Here is a 21,483-nt window from a genome sequence, read left to right as displayed (position 1 = left end):
TGCAACTAATATTCTATTTTTACTTATATGTATTATTGTATGTATATATTTATAGTAATAGGGTAAAGTTGCCATCGTTGGACCGCTTCTTTGGTTGGACCATTACAAATTCTGAGAAATGGAGTTAGACGAGAGTGAAAGAGATAAAACATAAGCCCACGGGCTTCTAAGAGTGCCTATGTATTTAAATTAAATATTTTTTTTTTATTTAGGCCTTTGCCCAGCAGTGGGATCTAGTAGGCTAGATTAGATTAGAATATATATATATATTATTATTTTACGCTACACTGCAGCTGTACAAGTGTACTATATCCTCTGCCGAAGGTTGTTTGGAAGAGATCGCTCTTAGCGCCTTTGCCCACCTTAGAATAAGTATATCCTGTAAATGTTTTGTGAATTTGAGTGCAATAAAGTTTTATTATTATTAAAAAATTAAGTATACATACAGAGTGATAGTGACATTCTAACGAACAGTTATATCGGTGATTCAGACGATTCTGAGTGTTGATATCAAGTGGAATTTTCCGTCGTAAAAGTAATAATATAAAAATATAAAAAAAACATGGATGTTGCGACGGAAATTTCGCCTGATATTAGCTCTGAATCATGGTCTGAATCACCCCCCTCAGTATTCGATACGATGTCACTAACACCCTGTATATAAAAGCGAAAGGTCTATATACAGGCTGGTCTAAAGTATATACAGAACTGACTCAGCTCGTCACGAAATTTCAGTAACTACAAGTGCTATGACCATATACCTCGTATATAACAAATAGACCACCTAATCTCTAAAAAAGTATTCGCGGCGCATCTTCACAAGAGACGGCGTGCAAACATTCGTTTCGATGTCACTAACACCCTGTATAGAACAGATACAGGGTACCTAGCATCGAGACAAACCGTTTCTGGTTTAGCGATGCTATGCGTCAAAACTGTATACTCAAAAGTTTAATTAAGTAAATAAATAAAAAAAAGATACACTTTCACGCTGACACTTTGTACCGCGGCCATCTTGTTTTTCCGTCGTTATGTTTTTTTTTTACGGGCAGCAGAATTTGACCAAGATTTAGATAAGTTATGCGAAGAAAAATCTTCTTTATTCCTTGCTTTTACATAGGAAGCACATCCCGGACACTTCATACAAAAAAAAACTCCTTTTACACAGACACTACACATTGACGTTATCGTACACGCGCATGCTCCATACCCCCTCCGGTTGATTGAGGGGAGGCCTGTGCCCAGCAGTGGGACGTATATAGGCTGTTTATGATGTGACACGCGCATATGTGACGTATGACGCCCATACGATTCAAGACTCAAGTAAGTCCGAGGGGGTGAGGTAAACCTGGCTCAGCCGCTGGTGGGGAGCGGAGAGTTGCTGTTCTGTACGTAGTATTATTCCTTATTCTATGATAATAGTGACTCGTCACACTTACAGCGTTCTTAGCTTCAATATGCATCAGGATGTCCTTGACAATGAAGGTGCCGACGTAAGCCTTGCCACAGATGTTGCAGATCATCATCAGGTTTATTAACACCGGGAACGGGTTCCGATCCAGGAGTTCCATCAACCTGAAAAAAACACCCGGTACAACGTTTAAGACAACAGGCCTAAGGGTACCTCATCATCACCAGCCCATTAACGTCCCCACTGCTGGGGTACGGGCCTTCCCTATGGATGGATAGGGAAATCGGGCCTTAAACCACCACGCGGGCCCAGTGCGGATTGATGGTTATTAACTGCCAATGCAGCCGGGACCAACGGCTTAACGTGCCTTCCGAAGCACGGAAGAGCTCGAGATGAAAACTTTTTTTTGTGGTCACCCATCCTATGACCGGCCTTTGCGAAAGTTGCTTAACTTCAACAATCGCAGACCGAGCGCGTTTACCGCTGCGCCACCGAGCTCCTCATAAGGGTACCTAGTTGGCCGGAAACCTCGGCTCAAGGCGTCGTCAGAGACGATCATATTTGAAAGAATTAATCGACCCTAGCGGGTCGATAGCGATAAGCTCTGATTGAGGGAAATCTTCGACCACGCCGGCGGGGTTTGTATCGGGGTCCTGAAGTCGTGCGTGTGTGCATTGCGACTACTAGCTAAATAACTAAACTAACTAAATACTTAAACTTTATTTTTATTGCGTGCGTATTGGTGTATTTTACGTTACCTGATCGCCAAAGGAGCACACAACAAAGCAATAAACATGTTGTTGAAATATATGCAGAGGACGGCTGGCAGGACATTGATCAGCACAATGGCGGTTCCAACACTTAGTTGCGTCAACTGAAACAACGCATTACAAAACATTACATTGGTAATCACGCACGCACGCACGCACGCACGCACGCACGCAATCATGCACGCATGCACGCAAGCACACACGCACGCACGCACGCACGCACGCACGCACACACACACACACATAGTGAACGAGTGCCCTCTGCACCGGTTCCCAGGTGGCATAGCCGGGGTGCATTGTGTGACGGAAGCGGCAGAGACATTTGTTGAGGAAGCTTAAGCTAGATATATGATCCACGCAGGATATTTTATTTTTTGTCTACCATAACAATAGTAATAATTACTAAGGAACTTATTCAGAATCCGAAACATAAAAAAAATCTTTTAATATGTTAGGTAGTTTATTATAAATTTTGATGGACATAAAAATAATTATGGTCTGCCATTGAGCGTGCCGTGTGAGCATATATTGTCTTACCATGACGAAGTGGTAAGCTATACAGGAGTAGATCCTCGTTTCCACGAGCACTGACACCAGCAGCATGATGAAGAACAGGTACAGGATGAGGTCCGCATTCAGCCACTGGCCCATCTCCATAACCTGACATTCAACACAAAAGATAAAAGATAAATATTGGACATTTTGCAAACTGGACATTATGCAAACTGGAAATTATGCAAAATGATCATTTTTCACCACTGGACATTTTGCAAAAAAAAGTTTTCATCTCGAGCTCCTCCGTGCTTCGGAAGGCACGTTAAGCTGTCTGTCCCGGCTGCATTAGCAGTCGTTAATAACCACCAATCCGCACTGGGCCCGCGTGGTGGTTTAAGGCCCGATCTCCCTGTCCATCTATCAAGGAAGGCCCGTACCCAAGCCGTTACCGTTTAGGGACGTTAATGGGCTGGTGATGATGATGATGAAGTACTTAATGTAAAAGTAATGTGAACCTCGAGATCTCGCCCAGTCTTCACATACCCCGCCAGCGCGGTACACATCGCTACAAATGCCGCTACGCCACAGTTTATCTGAAAAATAACACTATTTTTATTAATCTAAATACTATATAAAAGGAGAAACTGACTGGCTGACATATCAACGCACAGCCTAAACGGCTAAACGTAGGCACTTTAAATTTGGAAGGGACGTAGCTTAGGCACCGTAGAGGTGCACTAAGAAAGGAATTCCCGGAAATCCCACGGGAACGGGAATTAGCGGGAAAATCCTTTTGTATGAAAAATCTAACAAATTCCCTAAAAACATAGCATGGAAAACGCTGTACCGACAAGAGCGTGGCTCTTAAATTGATGATGATGAACGTAACAAATACTTTATTGCACACACGAGAAATACAAAATACAAGACAAATAGGAAGGGTACAATAGGCGGACTTATTGCTAAGTAGAAATCTCTTCCTGGCAACCTTCGAGTACAACGTAAATAAGTTTTTTTTGCTCATGACTTATTGTAACTGTAACTGGGCACCCTCAGGCATGTTGTATTAAACATTGTATCGGGTGAGAGCCTTCAGCGCTCCCCATTTGTCCGGCCAAGTAGTTAATGCCATCTGCGGCAAATCTACAATAAGTCACGTCAAAAAAAAAAGGCTTATGGCCCCGATTCCTGCAGACACCGCCTAATTTTATTTTAAGTTATAGGTATCCGTCATTTTCATATCCGTCGAAAAGGAAAGGGACGGATGATTCACAGCTCTTAATTTTAGGAAGAATGAGTAAATGAATTAAATAACCCGGGCGAATCAAAAGGTACGTCCCTGGTATGAAATCCGTTTGACGTGCTGTCTACTTAACTGTGTCGGGTTATTGACGGACGTAAAATTTTTAGACGGTTGGTTTAGATTTGTGCTTAAAATTGACGTGTGTTCCATAAATTTTATGCTTGTCGATTACCCGTCCCTTTCCTTTTCGGCGGATAAGAAAATGACAGATATAACTTAAAATAAAATTAGATGGTATTTACAGGAATTAGCACCTATTTCAAATTTGCCGCATATGGCATCGGCCGAATAAGTGGGGACCGCTGAGGGCTCTCTCCCGGTGGTTTCCAAGAATTGTGCTTGGTTAATGGCAATAGGCTTGCCTAGGAGGCAATGGATTACATGGGACTTTAACATAGATGGTGAGGAATGGGTGTACGGACACGAGTACCAATATGTGTCACTTTCAAACCATGTCACATCAACTTTTTTGACAAATTGAACCGTCAGTCTCATACATACATAAACAGCCTATATACGTCCCACTGCTGGGCACAGGCCTCCCCTCAATCAACCGGAGGGGGTATGGAGCATACTCCATCGCGCTGCTCCACTGCGGGTTGGTGGAGGTGTTTTTACGGCTTATAGCCGGGACCAACGGCTTAACGTGCCCTCCGAAGCACGGAATCATCTTACTTTTTCGGTCAATCAGGTGATTCAATCCTGGAAAGTCCTTACCAAACAAAGGACAGTCTCACAAAGTGATTTCGACAATGTCCCCATCGGGAATCGAACCCGGACCTCCAGATCGTGAGCCTAACGTTCTAGCCACTAGACCACGGAGGCTGTTAAGTCTCATTAAATGTCAAATATGCGACAGGGTTCTAAAGTGGGTACATGATATTGCTCATGACTGTACATACTATACACATTTGTCTACCCTTTTGAGCACATGGGCGTGATGCTAAGTTTTAGAACTGAAAATGCCTATACGTAGGCTGTGTACATGTTGTGAGAAGCTGCAGTAGTTTTAGGTGGATGAGACATTTTGTTATGTAAAAAATGACGATTCAAAATGTAACTATGTTACCTACTGAATGAAGATATTTTTGAATTTGAATTCGATTTTCTTTTATTTATGTTTTTTTTTTGTCTTTTTTGTATTAAAATCTTACCTTCATGGTGACTAGAGTACCCAGCACGATCAGAGCAATCATTCCAATAAGAACTCTAGTCTTCATACTGATAGGGTCCACATTGTACTCCAAGCTGAAAGGTACCGATTTTTTCTGCGAACCGTCGACGCCGAAGCCGAGTGCGTAGAAAATAGAAGCTCCTGTAAAATAAAAGTGAAGTGTAGTGAAGTTGAGTGAAGTGTAGTGAAGTAGAGTGAAGTGGAGTGAAGGTAAGTGAAGTGGAGTGAAGGTAAGTGAAGTAGAGTGAAGGTAAGTGAAGTAGAGTGAAGTGAAGTGGAGTGAAGGTAAGTGAAGTGAAGTAGATTGAAGTGGAGTGAAGTGAAGTGAAGTGATGTGAAGTTGAGTGAAGTGACGAAGTTAAGTGAAGAAGTGAAGTAGAGTGAAGTGAAGTGAAGTTGAGTGAAGTGAAGTGAAGTTGAGTGAAGTGACAACTATTTTACCTACCTGTAGTGTTTCTAAAGGATGTCTTAGATAAGGAAAGTCGAGCTTGGCGTGGGTAGTTGTTGTAATCGAGGGGTTCTCTATGCGTGTCTCCTGTTTTATTTGTCATCATTATCTTCGCGTATCCAGTGGGGGATATCTGCAACAGAAAACACATTCTCATCATCATTCATAACATAAGCTTAGCCACCGCGTTTGGTCGAGGGTTGAGCTCACTATTTTTATTTTTTTATTTTATTCATAAGATATCCAACAGCAGTTTTACAGGTATAGTTAAAGTATCGAAATTACATAGTGTGTCTTAGCCAATAACAGGATATCATAGATTGCGTTAACTATTGAACCGAAATTAACAGAAAACAATAACAAAACTTAAATGAACAGTACGTTATCCGGTGTATGGAAATACAAGTATTCTAGTGTTTATTAAAACCAATAGAATACTTTCCCATCATCATTATCCCGTCTGTCATAGGGTCCGTTTACCAAAAATCAAATCAAATCAATTTATTTGCGAGAACATAGAATACAAAAAGGTGGTAAAATAATTCAAATAATGTTGTGATGTGTTCGCCCGCATGCAGGCGTACAAATATACATAAAAAATAAATAAATAAAGAAATGGTACATTGAAAAGGAAATTATTGAAAATTATACTTATTTTTATTAATAATAAAAAATATTTTATTAATTATACTTATTATTGAGGAGCTCGGTGGCGCAGCGGTAAACGCGCTCGGTCTGCGATTGTTGAAGTTAAGCAACTTTCGCAAAGGCCGGTCATAGGATGGGTGACCACAAAAAAAAAAGTTTTCATCTCGAGCTCCTCTGTGCTTCGGAAAGCACGTTAAGCCGTTGGTCCCGGCTGCATTAGCAGTCGTTAATAACCATCAATCCGCACTGGGCCCGCGTGGTGGTTTAAGGCTTGATCTCCCTATCCATCCATAGGGAAGGCCCGTGGCAATGATGATACTTATTATTAAAAAAATACAATATTTAATTATTTTTATGTTCAAAATATTCCTTCAAATTATAATAACATTTGTTCATAAGCCATTTCGTTAGTGTTTTAAATTTGTTTCAGTCTTGTTGGCAGTTAGTGTATTTGTTTACCTAACCTGAAGAAAGTGGAAGTTTGTATGGAGCATTTCAAGGTACCGGGTGAGAGCCTTCAGCGCTCCCCATTTGTCCGGCCAAGTAGTTAATGCCATCTGCGGCAAATCTACAATAAGTATCTCTCTCTCTCTCTATTTAAGAGCTGCGCTCTTGTCGGAGAGTAATCGCCATTCCTCTCTTCTTCCCGCCAAAACCTTCACCTCCCGATACGACACGACCTGCACCTTCTCTTTTATTTGTTTCATAAATGTTATCCTAGGTCTACCCCTTCCTCTCTTCCCTTCAAGACTATAGAGAACCGGAGAGGAAATATGATTGGCCACCTGATACGACACGATTCTACAATAAGTCACGTCAAAAAAAAATAAGTAAAAAAAATATGGAACATTTCAAGGTAGGTATTTCTGAGTAACAGAAAATCGTGCAACATTTTTTTTTAAAACCTGCTCCCATCCCCTTCAAGGAGGGGGATATGCATTTTTTTTTGACGTGACTTATTGTAGATTTGCCGCAGATGGCATTAACTACTTGGCCGGACAAATGGGGAGCGCTGAAGGCTCTCACCCGGTACAACGTTTAAGACAACATGCCTGAGGGTGCCCAGTTGGGCGCGAACCTCGGCTCAGGGCGTCGTCTGAGAGGAAAAATATTTGAAAGAATTAATCGACCCTAGTGGGTCGATGGGGGATATGCAAACAATAAATAAACGCTTACATCATAATGAGTAGCGGCGTCCCTCTTCAGTCGCCGAAGGTTAGGGTTGGGGATGGCTGGCTTGTAGATCCATCGCTCAAGCGCACATTGGAACACGTACCTGGAGATTTAAGTGCTTTATTTAAAAACTGATATCCCATAAACAAACACTCCCATTCGCTTAATAGATTTTTCAAAAAAGCTTTAAAACCGTGTTGTATACGCCTTGCTCGACTTGGCGGGTGCACTCCCGTGCGCCCAGATAACTTCATTATTCATTGTTTTAAGTTTACGCGGTTATTATCATAATTAAAGCACATAATAACGGGTTCTTACCGCGTTTAAATGGGGATATGAGACTCCTGATATTTCGACACTGTTGCAAGTGCCATGATCACGGGATGACTGATGAGATTGGAGTGGAGTAGGTAGATCCATAATTTTCTACGGGCAGACATATCTGTCTACCCTCTTTCTTTGCCGCTTGTTTATGTTTTTGATATCGGAATGTTCGGAACCATCTGAACTCGCACCAAACTCACTATGACAAACCGCACTCACTGTGTCCTCACGTTTTTACATGGCACTTGCAACAGTGTCGAAATCATGGCACTTGCAACAGTGTCGAAATATCGGGAGTCTCATATCCCCATTTAAACGCGGTAAGAACCCGTTATTATGTACCTTCATTATTGTTGTTTGATAGGATACTTTTCAGTGAGTGTGCGCAGGAACTTCACGAGAAAATATAACTTATTTTAATCATTTTTTTGTGGTCGGTCGTCGACCTCAAAACCTTATGATCATTTCGACAAACATCCGTCTTGCTTTTTTGTAATTGTTTTAGTGGAAATTTGATGCGATGTTGTTGTCTTTTTACCGACTTCAACGGCCTCCGTGGTCCAGTGGTTGAGCGTTGGGCTCACGATCCGGAGGTCCCGGGTTCGAATCCCGGTGGGGACAAATCACAAAAAATCACTTTGTGATCCCTAGTTTGGTTAGGACAATACAGGCTGATCACCTGATTGTCCAAAAAGTAAAATGATCCGTGCTTCGGAAGGCACGTTAAGCCGTTGGTCCCGGTTATTACTTACTGATGTAAGTACGTAGTCGTTACATGAGTCATGTCAGGGGCCCATGGCGGCTCAATAATAACCCTGACACCAGGGTTGATGGGGCTGGTAATCCACCTCACAACCCACACGATAGAAGAAGAACCGACTTCAAAAAAGGAGGTGGTTCTCAATTCGACCGTAGCATTGACTTGGCACCGAGTTCAGAATTATAAAATGTGCTAAGTACTATGTGCGAAGTAAATTTATTTATGGCTTTTTAGTTTTGCGTTTGAAGTCGGTTTTTTTTGTTACATTTTTTTTTGTGTGTGGCTCCCTTTTATAATAAATTATTTCTATTCTATTCTGAAGGCGATTGGGGCAACCACCGTTCTACACGCCCTATCTATGTAGTAATGGCGATTACTCCACCGACAAGAGCGCAGGTCTTAAATAAAGAGATATTCTATTCTATTCTACATACATACATACATAAACTCACGCCTATTTCCCACGGGGGTAAGCAGAGACTATAAAATTCCATTTGCTTCAATCCTGACACACTTCTCTTGCTTCCTCCACATTCATCAATCGCTGCATACACGCACCCCGTTCAGAGTACATCGTACTAAACCCTTTCTAAGGACATCTCCAATTTGGTCAATGTAAGTCCTTCTTGGTCTTCCTCTTATTCTATTCTATCATCATCAGCCCATTAACGTCCCCACTGCTGGGGCACGGGCCTTCCCTATGAATGGATAGGGAGATCGGGCCTTAGACCATCACGCGGGCCCAGTACGGATTGATGGTTTAATAACCATAATAAAGCAGTCGTTAATACGACTGCTAATGCAGCCGGGACCAACGGCTTAACGTGCCTTCCGAAGCACGGAGGAGCTCGAGATGAAAACTTTCTTTTTTGGATTCACCCATCCTATGACCGGCCTTTTCGAAAGTTGCTTTACTTCAACAATCGAATGCCGAGCGCGTTAACCGCTGCGCCACCGAGCTCCTCATTCTATTCTACTCTAAGTGAGTTAAAATAACAATTACTTCTTTTGTGCGGCGCTCCTCATCAGATCCTCATTATACTCCCTGTTCTGCTGCAGGAACGGGATGAAGGGACCATGCAGCTTCAAGTTTACGGCCACCTCCTCAGCGTCCAATTGGGTTAGGTAGTCTGCAATAAATATCTTAAAGATACAATACAATAAAAATACGCTTCATAGCACATATAAACACAAAGCTAAAACAATTACAAATGTGACTAGATAAGTACAATCGGCGGCCTTATTGCTAAATAGCAATTTCTTCCGGGCAACCTTAAGGTTGAATGAAATTGCTACATGTAAGTAAACGATGCAATATAACTTAAAAAGTGGTACATAAAAACTTAAATACATAGGCATTTATGACTACTAATAATGCAAATGCATATATACACACACATATATATATTATAATTATAATATAATAAATATTTATAGTGTAAGCTTACAAATAATAATAACTAATAAAGCTTAACTTAGCTAGCGCTAAGCTAGCTTGCTTAGTTTTAGCTTAGTTAGAGTTTGTTTAGCTTAGCTTAGTTTGTTTTTTTTTAGCTTATAATTGATTATAAGCTAATACCATAAATAACACATCTTTTCGTGCATTAGTTCCGATGATTCCGTGCTTCGGAGGGCACGTTAAGCCGCTTGGCCTCGGCTATTAGGCGCAAAAATACCTCCACCCTTAATGAAGCAGCGCGGTGAAATAGAAATAGAAATACTCTTAATAAAAGAGTAGAGTTTTTTTTTTCATATTTATTTTTGTTTTTTTCTTTAGCTCTTTTTTTTGTGGAGTAAGCATATTATACTCCGAAGCACGGAATCATCTTCCTTTTTTCAGACAACCAGGTGATCCAAGCCTGCTATGTCGTAACCAAACAAAGGACGGTCTCACAAAGTGATTCCAACAATGTCCCTAACGGGAAGCGAACCCGGACCTCCGCGTCGTGAGACCAACGCTCTAACCACTAGACCACAGAGGCTGTAGCAAAACCACAGTTCAATAACAAGTAAATATGTATGTATGTATAACATAATTCCAAAACCAGTTACGAGGTCGTTTTGAATCCTTTTGCAAATATTCTTAGGACACCACGCTGCTCCAATGCGGGTTGGTGGAGGTGTTTGGTTTGAATTTGTTGAAATTTAGTTCTGTGCAATAAAGTATATTTGATCATTAACTTACAAGCATAGTTATCCAAGCGAATGGTCTTCGGGATGACGCAGTGCCTCTTGTCGAAGACCAGCTCGGCAGACTTGAAGAGGTTGATGAGTGACAGCCCCACCCAGAACCAGAAACACACCAGGAGTATCTTAAACACGGCCATTGCTACCATTTGTTGCTGAAATTCAAATTCAAATTCAAAAATATATTATTTATTCAGTAGGTAACATAGCTGCACTTTGAATCGTCAATTTTTACATAACGAACGTCTCATCCGCCTAAAACTACTGCAGCTTCTCACAACCTGTATAGCCGGGGAAAAGAAGCTGCAAGAAAAACCTCGGAACTGGGCCCTAGACGTTCTTTAAAAAAATAAAAATAAATATAAAATATTGGTATACAATTGAGTAATTTAGCTGCCTAATATCAGTTCTCAGACAGAAAATAAAAAGCCAATCATCAGCATTAATCTGTTTTTTTAAATTAAGTAAGTGTTTATGAGTTCGATACTATGCGATGAAAAATTCCAAAGGAGGTATGGAGCATACTCCACTACGGGTTGGTTTTTGCAGGTTTCTATCACATGATTGTCGGAAAAAGTAGAATGATTCCGAGCTTCGGAAGGCACGTTAAGATCTGGGGCTCATAATCCCTAAAAGTGTAAAGAATAATAATGATACGTACCGCTGGACCGCATCTCCTCCTACAAACAAACAAACAAAAACATTAAGTATCGCGTAAGTGCGAGAGAGAGACAGACAATGCGCGCTCTCCCTTACTCTTTAGCGACTTACGGCCATTTTGTCTAAAGTAAGACTCATAGGGGGTGAGGTCGGCGCCCGGTACGAATGGGCGCGGGGCGAGGAGTTACCGTTCTATACGTAGTTTAATAATAATAATAATAATAATAATAATAATAATATATCTTTATTTCGTACCATTAAAGCCTTAAATATATGACAATATTTGTTTACATTTATAAATGTGTAGTTACAGGCTGTGAACATAATTGATATGAGTCGGCTGTTATCCCTAAAAGTTTTTAAAACTGAGCTAAGGATACCAGCTACCATCCAAAAGTTGTATGCAAAAGCCAAAAGTGAGGGTGCTGACAATGAATATTGTTATAATATTTAAAATTTGAACGATATCAAGTTATCAATAAAAAGAGAAAATAATAATTAATAGTTAAGGTAAAATGCAACTTGCTATGTGCGTGTGTGTGTGTGTGTGTGTGTGTGTGTGTGTGTGTGAGTGTGTGTGTGTGAGTGTGTGTGTGTGTGTGTGTTGTGTGAGGTGTATCTTCTTGAATATTATTATGTTTACTAAAGATAATCAACCAACAGGTTTAAGTAAATTCTCCGTGTCATCGTATGATAGTCCTTGTAACCATTTGGTAACAGCCTTTTTGCAAAGTAGTGTTGATTGGGAGTGAATGGAAAGATTACGTTGAAGCGTGTTGTACAGAAAGGGACCCAAAAAGCAGAAGAATCTATGGCTACAACTGGTATTGAAGAAGGAAGATTTTGCGACTAAGTGGTTACGCCTTGTATATGTAACGTCGATGTCAACGGGAGTCTGGGAGTGTTGCATAAGTATAGTATGAAGAATGAACAGTTGTCGGACGGTAAGTACGTCAGATACCTCATTAATCTTTATTCTATGACCCTATCTAACCTAAGTTAAGGTAGGCACATACAACTATATCCCAATCGGGGTTGTCAGAGGTACATCCATCGCAAGATGAACCATGAAATCAGAAATCAGAATAATTTATTCATTCATTCATTCACAGGCCTTTACATCTTTATCAGATGATTCAAACAGCGTTTCTGTGGCAGCTTTTAAAATGGCTGTAAAGTCCAATGCGAGAGCGACAGTAGCGGCCGCACGACTGGCATTGTAACATTTCTGAATTTACGTCATTTCGCAAGGTATTATGGCTGAGGAGAAGAAATGACAAGAAACTGCAACAGCAACACATCTTTTAAAAACCAATGAGGGTATACATTACAAGTTATTTAATAACTAGAGGAACACATTCAATACCAGACAGTTTTATCATTTATTTAGGTAGTCATTGGTGGTAATTCCTGTAAATACCATCTAATTTTATTTTACCTTATCACCATAAGGTTCATCATATCCATCTTAGGACTTCGTATCAACAGTGGCTGCAAGTTGTCTTTGATCACTTGTGGCTCTGCCCACCCCATTTGGGATTACGGGCGTGAGTTTATGTATGTATGTAATTTTATTTTAAGTTATATCTGTCATTTTCTTATCCGCCGAAAAGGAAATGGACGGATGATTCACAGCTCTTAATTTTAGGAAGAATGAGTCAATGAATGAATAACCCGGGCGAATCAAAAGGTACGTCCCTGGTATGCAATCCGTTTGACGTGCTGTTCACTTCACAGTGACTTAAATGTATATACAAAATCAATCAAATGTTACCTAAACTCCAGCCAGTAAGGCTCCATTCTCTCCAACCACGGCGCTTTGTCTCCCCTCTCATACCTCTCAGCATATGCTTGCGCGATGATTGGGTTCCCAATCGTAGCGGCCAGTTCGTATGGAAACTTTTCTGCAAAACACATACAGTCAGCAGCAAACAGTTAGTGACAGTCAAGCCATAGAAGCGGCCAATCAGCTCGCGACACCAAACACTTCAGGTCCCCGATACCGACCCCGCCGGCGTGGTCGACGATTTCCTTCAACCAGCGCTTATCGCTATCGACCTACTAGGGTCGATTAATTCTTTCAAATATTTTTCCTCTCAGACGACGCCCTGAGCCGAGGTTCACGCCCAACTGGGCACCCTCAGGCCTGTTGTCTCAAACGTTGTACCGGGTCAGTTTTCAGCGCTCCCCATTTTTCCGGTCAAGTAGTTAATGCCATCTCCGAATCGTGAGCCCAGAGCTCAATCACTGGACCACTGAAGCGAGCGAAGGTAGGATTGGTAGGGCTGGTAGAGGAAAACCTAGAGGGGCGTATATTGACCAAATTGGAGATGTCCTTAGAATAGGCACCCGGGTCGTCTAAGTATAATTGTAGTGTATTGATATTGCTATCCTTGTCTCGGGCGCATACGTCATCTGAATACAGAGCAAGACAGTCAGACAGCAGGATGGTCTGCCTGTACAGAGTGATGGTATGTTGGCGAGCTAAATCATGGCAGTATGCAAAAGGTGTACTCTACAATAATGAAATGATACGTACTCGGCAAAGGCTTCTTGCCCTGATACCCGTAGCCGATGTCGTCGATTGGGTCCTGCAGCTGTATCCCGGCCACACTGCGGCTCCTGTGAGCCTCATGATACGACACCAGGTCGCTGTCACGCAGGTCGATACTGCTCTGACTGTAGTTCTTGCAGTAACTCATTCTGGATCGATCGTTTCCACCATAACACCAGAAAAAGACCAGGAAGAATCGCGTTGTTGCTTCCGAAGATTTTTGGTATTTTGACAGTTGTCAACTGTCTTTTGTTTTGAAGGTTTGGCAGTTCGGTTTTTGAATTTCGGTCTCTTTCGTCTTCTTAATTTCAAGCCACGAAATAGAAGAAAGAAGTTGGAAAGGCCCTAACGCGCATTTGTATGAGACCCGTTGTCGCCGGTTCAACCCCGCTCTCTTTTCTTCTCTACTCCTGCAAACAGATAAGTACCCTACTAGCTACTGCTTCTCAAATTCCATAACCACTTTACCGGCATTAAATAGGATACTGCATACAAAAGTATTTTTTTCTTATTTCCGTGCTTCGGAGGGCACGTTAAGCCGTTAAGCGTAGCGGTGATCGAAACCATTATTTTTGTCATAGATAAACTAAACCAAATGAGCTCTATAACCTCCGTGGTCTAGTGGTTAGAGCGTTAGGCTCACGATCTGGAGGTCCGGGTTCGATTCCCGATGGGGACATTGTCGAAATCAGTTTGTGAGACTGTCCTTTCTTTGGTAAGGACTTTTGAGGCTTGAATCACCTGATTGTCCGAAAAAGTAAGATGATTCCGTGCTTCGGAGGGCACGTTAAGCCGTTGGTCCAGGCTATTATCCGTAAAAATACCTCGACCAACCCGCATTGGAGCAGCGTGGTGGAGTATGCTCCATACCTATACCCCCTCCGGTTGATTGAGGGGAGGCCTGTGCCCAGTGGTGGGACGTGTAGGTATAGGCTGTTTATGTGTGTTATGTTAGGTATATTAAATAAACGAACATACTAAGGTTTTTAGAGATCCTGTGATAAGGAACTACTGATAATCCAAATATCAAGCAACAATTATTTTTATATAAAATATGCTTCTGCTATTACATGGTATTTTGGAATAATTATGTAGTTATCACGTTGAACTTGAACGATAGTCCATTAGAGAAGGACGGGTTATAGAGATAGAATAAGACTACAAAATTCGCAAAATAATATTCGTTTAATCCATAAAATACCCTAACGGTAACTACAAGTTTGAGCTTATAATTAATACTTGAATATAATATTTATAGTACTTACTTATAATATAAGCCATTTACTTAACAATACTTTTCCTGATTTTTGTTTTTATAACACTCACATGTGCTTAGGCAAACTTAAATTGAAAAAAAATCTAACTCGGACGGGACTTGAACCCACAACTCTTGACAAGCCGAGCGTGTTAATAATATCTACACCACCGGCTCCTCCTCCTGACCATGCGAAATTCTTTCGATCTATGGATGGTATTAATAAACTAATCTCAGCTTCGAGACTGCTCTCAAGATCATGTCAATGTATCATACAAAAAAAGGTTATTATTATAAAGTTAGCGATTATTTAGAAGATATGAATGCATGGAATTAACTGTCTGAGAACTGATATTAGGCAGCTAAATTACTCAATTTGTATAACAGTATTTCATGTTTATTTATTTTTTTAAAGAACGTCTAGGGCCCTGTGCCAAGGCTTTTCTTGCAGTTACATTTCCCCGGCTATAAAGGTTGTGAGAAGCTGCAAGTAGTTTTAGGCGGATGAGACGTTCGTTAGGTATGTAAAAATTGACGATTCAAAGTGTAACTATGTTACCTACTGAATAAATATATTTTTGTATTTGAATTTGTGACAGTTCTTATATAAAAACAGGGACTTGATCGTGATCTTGAGAGCAGTCTCAGTTGAGATTCGTTTATTAATACCACCTTATGTATCTTGTAATACTTTTCAAATACGAATTTTGTTACAGGCAAATATTTAGTTATTATATTTTCTATTCTATGTATTACTTACTTATTTTGTTTACTTCATAGCTATTTTTAAGTTACGTTTGTGGCGTATGACAAGACTGAATAATGTTGAAGTCAGTGCCGAATAAAATCGACTCACGCTTGGCCATACGTCACACCGCTCACCTCCGTACCTCACCTCTCTCTTGTTGAGACCTATTTTCGCTTCGTACCAACAAGCCGCTTCATAACTCGAAAGTTTATGCGGACTTTTGAGTTAATTCGTTTGGGGTTCGGAGTAGGAGTCTGCTCCGAGGGCGGGGGCTTAGGTTTCATCATCATCACCTTTCATCATTTCATTAATCATCAAGAAATAAAAATACGTAAGACATGGCTGTATGGGCATAGTTCCCTTTGCCTTACCCTTCGGGGGAAAAAAACATCTCTCTTGTTGAAAGGCTTGCTAGGCGACAGGTGCATTTTTAATTGTCACTAACACCCTGTGTACTATTACACAGAAACTACACAGACACTTATAGAAAAGTCATTTATCAAAGCTCTAGTCCTCTCGAAACATTGAATCGTGGTGTAAATTCTATAGCATTTTAGTTTTTGCACAGCTTTGGAATAACAATACAAAACACATTTTCTTTTTCATTCTAAAAGCACTTTTATCTATCTATCTTTTTAAGAAATATCTCATATTACTATTATATATAATATATATCTATATAAACATACATACAGGATGTTAGTGACCGAAAATAATAATAAAAAAACACATGAATATTTCGACAGGAAATTCCACTTGAAATCAACTCAGAATCATGGTCTGAATTATACTCCAAAGTTTTCGTTACGGTGTCACTAACACTCTGTATAGTTAAATTGGTAACTTACTTCATGGTATAAGAAAACCAGATATGCTCAATCCTATGACAAGCCGCCATTGCTAGCCCATTGATGACGTAAGTGTTACCATTAAATTGGTATCTCCAACATTCCAAGGACGTAAATTTTATTATTGAATGTTAATTAAATTACTGACTAATCTATTTAATTACTGTTACTTGTCACATATATAAAAAAACATTAAAACTGTAAGAAAATCTTTTGCTAAAAGTTCAAAATTTCCTTGGAAAGTAAATATAAAAAGATTGGTCGTGGGTAATCTATTTTCTAAGAAATGGCAACACAGGGCGGGATGACGTCAGCTGGGCTAACCTTAAAATGTTAGCTGTCACTTTTGAGCATACCTGGGGAGTTAAAAAGGCCACATCGAAGCAATTCATCTACGAAAGCAATATTGCTATTTGACATTTGTCTGCATTGCGCACTTACTTTTATATGCGCAAATGTCAAATTGCTCCGATGTGGCGTTTTCAACTCCCCTGATGTTCTTATATCATGATTTTTCTATGAACACTATGCATTTTTACTACCAATAGTTTGCCCGCCGTTACCTCTGATGGGTCTAATCTGTTTCAATTTTGTAGATTGACCGTCGAACTTAATATCTACATCACAATCGCTCAGCGGATGCGATATTATAGAACTAGTATCGATTTTATCATCTTTAGGACTTAAGGGGGTCACAAATCCACTATCACCTTTGTTTTCAACCCTAGAGTTCTCATTCGTAGGCCTTAAGTTAAGAGACATTGATTTCCGACTTTGAAATATGTTCACATCGTCAATGTATGAGGTCGGTGTTATTTTAGAGTCTAATTTCTTCAAGTTCTGATCAAAATCGTGCTTTAACTGTTGTTCAAATAACCTCTCCTGCCGTATTTGCTCGTGAGTATTGGCGAAGAATCCCGTGTTCCTCTTACCGATTTCCTTCAGAGATTCTGTCAAAATCTCCGTGCGGAAAGTATCGGATCTATTTTCCGACTTTTCCTCTAAAACTTTCAATGGGTATTGTTTTAAATTGTTAGCGATAAGCCCGGAATGCACGGATTGAGATTTCTTCATCAGGAAATGTTTCCTATCTGTTTCTGGGGATACTCTGTTCTTCTCCTTGTTAACAGCGTTCAAGACTTCCTCACGGGAGATTTTGGCGAACAAATTCGGTGCGCTCTGTCCCGTTTTGAACTTATTCTTCGGACTCTCTTCATCCTCATCATTGTTACCGAATTTTAAGATCTTCGAGCTGAAGGATATCTTCTTGCTGTAGTTCTGGATGATTTTCTTGATTTCCAAGGGGAGTTCTTGCTTGTGATGGGCGGTGAGATAGCGGCTCAGTAAGGTCAGCTGCTGTTCTAACATTTTGTTCTGGGATTCGAGGCGGGACACCGTCTTTTGGTAGTTGGTTATCGCGTCCATTGCAGCCTGTAACAAAATAACAGAAATTACATTGTGTTAGTGACATCATAACGAATATTAAGGGGACTAATTCAGACCATGATTCTGAGTTGATATCAAGTGGAATTTTCCGTCGCAAAATTATCATTTTTGTTTCTCTCTCTTTATCTAAGAGCTGCACTCTTGTCGGTGGAGTAATCGCCATTCCTCTCTTCTTCCCGCCAAATCCTTCACCTCCTGATACGACACGACCTGCACCTTCTCTTTATAAAGAACTATCAATACTCACGTCCAATGCACAAAACGGTACAAATGGTACGGCAATGCAGGATGGAAGAGGCAAGTCACAGGGACTGTAACCCGAAACCTGACAGAGGGCAGCAGTAACTGTCAGTACTATTCAGAGGCGCAGGACAGGAGTCCTAGTATGGCTTTGTAATAGACTACTCTGGGCGCCATCCCACTTGCGTCAGACAGTACTGCGGGGCGGAAGGCAAGAGGGAAACCACTGCCCTATTTTTCCCTAAACAAGTAGCATGGAAAATGCTGCAGCGACAAGAGCGTGGCTCTTAAATTGATGATGATGAATACTCACGTCAAGTTCGTTGGTCATCCTTATCTTGTCCGCGTTAAGCTTCCTATTGTCGTCAGTCAGTGCTGCCATGCGAGGCATCTCCTCCCTCAGCACAGCGTACTCTATGGCGTAGTCGCTGAGCTGACGGGATATGTCCAGAGAGTGCACCTGGGAAGCAGCACGGTCATAGAATAAGCATCAGGCCTATACACTACTTAAGTGGAAGACATTACCTACTTGGCTGAAATACAGTCATCATCATCATCATCAGCCCATTAACGTCCCCACTGCTGGGGCACGGGCCTTCCTTATGGATGGATAGGGAGATCGGGCCTTAACCTCTCATATGCCGAGATACCAGACACAATAGATTTTACATTGTGTCTGGTCGAGATCCGCGTTCCGGCGTTTAAGGGGTTAAACCATCACGCGGGCCCAGTGCGGATTGATGGTTATTAACGACTGCTAACGCAGCCGGGACCAACGGCTTAACGTGCCTTCCGAAGCACGAATTACCGCTGCGCCACCGAGCTCCTCAAAAACAGTAAAAGAAAGCTGAAAGACAGTAATAGACCGGAATTCACTACCTACTTGGTTGGAAGATACTACTGCCACGGAAGGCAAATTGGCAAAATTCAAGGAAAAGAAGTTTTTGAAGCCACTCACCTTCTTCATGACTTTGTGGTACATTTGCTGGCCCATGTCGGGCAGCTTGTGTTTCAGGTACTCGGCCGCCTCCTCGCAGCTCTCGCACAGCATCAGCCCGTCTTTGTGAGCTGACAGCAGCGCCAGGGAAACAGAAAACACCACGTCCAAGGATTCCAAGAAGATCAGGTCTGGAAACAATTAAATACATACATACATACATAAACTCACGCCTATTTCCCACCGGGGTAAGCAGAGACTATAGAATTCCATTTGCTTCGATCCTGACACACTTCTCTTGCTTTCTCCACATTCATCAATCGCTTCATACACGCACGCCGGTTCAGAGTAGATCGTATTGAACCTTTTCTAAGGACATCTCCAATTTGGTCATCGTAAATCCTTCTCGCTCTTCCTCTGCCAGCCCTACCATCAACTTTCGCTTTATATACCGCTTTTGCAATTCTATTATCCTTCATCCGCTCTACGTGTCCAAACCAACCTAACATTCCCTTCTCAATCCTAGTCACTATATCGTTTTTACACCACATCTCTGTTTTATCACACTGTTTCTCACTCTATCACTCAACTTCACACCGCAGATGCTACGCAAAGACCTCATTTCTACGGCATTGATCCTACTTTCATGCTTCTTCTGCCATACCCAACATTCACTACCGTACTTCAGCGTAGGGACAAGCACTGCATTGTGACAAAACCTTTTGTTGGATATGGAGCTATATTCTGTGGACAATTTTATTAAAAATTGACATTATATTTTATTGTAATTACTTGAATGTAATTTTATTTTATACATAATTAATTTATAATTATTATTAGCCATGACATTGTAATTGATTTATTATCTTTTGACATTTTGATTTAATTTATTATCTTCTTTGTTGACATTCTTTTATTATCATTTTCGACGATCATATTTATGTTGTTACCGTTTTATATTGTGTCTAAAATGTGTTGTATAACTAAATGTGAAATAAATGAATCTAATCTAATCTGTGAACAGCCATCCTCGCATCTTGCGAGATACATTGGCTACTAACAACTGCACAATTAAATACACGTCAGTTTTATATCTGTACTGTGGGGATAGTTGTTAATGGTTCTGTTTTTATAATGAAGTGTCATCGTCTGAATCTCTTGAGTTGCTTATTATTAGGTATTTTGTGTGTACTATTTATATAAGTAGGTATATATGCTAGGGTATGTATATAGGTTAGGTATATATTATATTTGTAAGTATGTTATATATTTATTTGCATGTATTTGTTGTTTAGTTGTATCGCAATCTTTCAATTTTTTTTTTTACCTTTTTCCTCACCTTATGGTTGTCTGGAGGAAATCGCTTTAAGCGATAAGGCCGCCATTTGCCATGTACTTAGTTAAGAGACTTTTTGTAATTATTTCTTTTTATTTTGGTGCAATAAAGTGTATTTGTATTGTATTGTATAGTCGCTGTGGTTTTGTGGTACACCGGTTTGCTTCTTAAACATGGAGGGGCGCTTCGAACCCAGGAAACGGACTTGCACCAATGAACTGGGTACTTTAGGGGTCGAAGATAAATTAAGAAATTCTGCTTGTGATTGGACTGAATTGGTGCTAGCTCAGCCGCTGGTGGGGAGCAGGAAGTTGCCGATCTATATTCCTTATTCTATGCTTTTGGCAAGGAAGGAAGAAAGAAGGAGAGCAACACGCAAGACAAGAATGGAGAAGCTACATCGCCAAGAGCGTGGCTCTTAAATTGATGATGCTTCAAACAATGGCCCCGATTCCTGCAGACACCTCCTAATTTTATTTTAAGTTATACCCGTCATTTTCTTATCCGCCGAAAAGGAAAGGGACGGATAATTAACAACTGATAATTTTAAAATGAATGAGTGGATGAATGAATAATCCGAACGAATCAAAGAGGTATCTTATTGGTATGCAAACCTTTTGATGTGTGTTGTCAACTTAATTAGGTCGGGTTATTGATCAATGTAACATTTTTAGGCGGTTGTTTTAGATTCGTGCCTAAAATTGACGTGTGATCCATAATATGCTTGTCGAAGACCCGTCCCTTTCCTTTTCGGCGGATAAGAAAA

The 21,483-nt window shown here is 40.7% G+C and overlaps 1 protein-coding gene across 4 annotated transcripts in view; it reads right to left on the bottom strand.

Annotated features, from left to right (window-relative positions):
- Nucleotides 1–15,073: 15,073 nt before the first annotated feature.
- The window catches only part of LOC126379103 (TBC1 domain family member 4), a 60,892-nt gene continuing 54,482 nt past the window's right edge, over nucleotides 15,074–21,483 (bottom strand). For all 4 annotated transcript variants that reach the window (XM_050027689.1, XM_050027690.1, XM_050027691.1 and 1 more), the window contains 3 exons: nucleotides 19,403–19,572; nucleotides 18,758–18,904; nucleotides 15,074–18,189 (listed from right to left, as the gene is read on the bottom strand). In XM_050027689.1, coding sequence (XP_049883646.1) covers nucleotides 17,284–18,189; nucleotides 18,758–18,904; nucleotides 19,403–19,572 — 1,223 coding nt within the window. In that variant the 3' untranslated portion in view covers nucleotides 15,074–17,283. The remainder of the gene's footprint in view (nucleotides 18,190–18,757; nucleotides 18,905–19,402; nucleotides 19,573–21,483) is intronic.

Source organism: Pectinophora gossypiella, chromosome 28 (genome assembly GCF_024362695.1).
Source record: "Pectinophora gossypiella chromosome 28, ilPecGoss1.1, whole genome shotgun sequence".
Lineage (NCBI taxonomy): Eukaryota > Metazoa > Arthropoda > Insecta > Lepidoptera > Gelechiidae > Pectinophora > Pectinophora gossypiella.
Note: the sequence above shows the minus strand (reverse complement) of the source record. Positions and strands in the feature narration are given on the sequence as shown.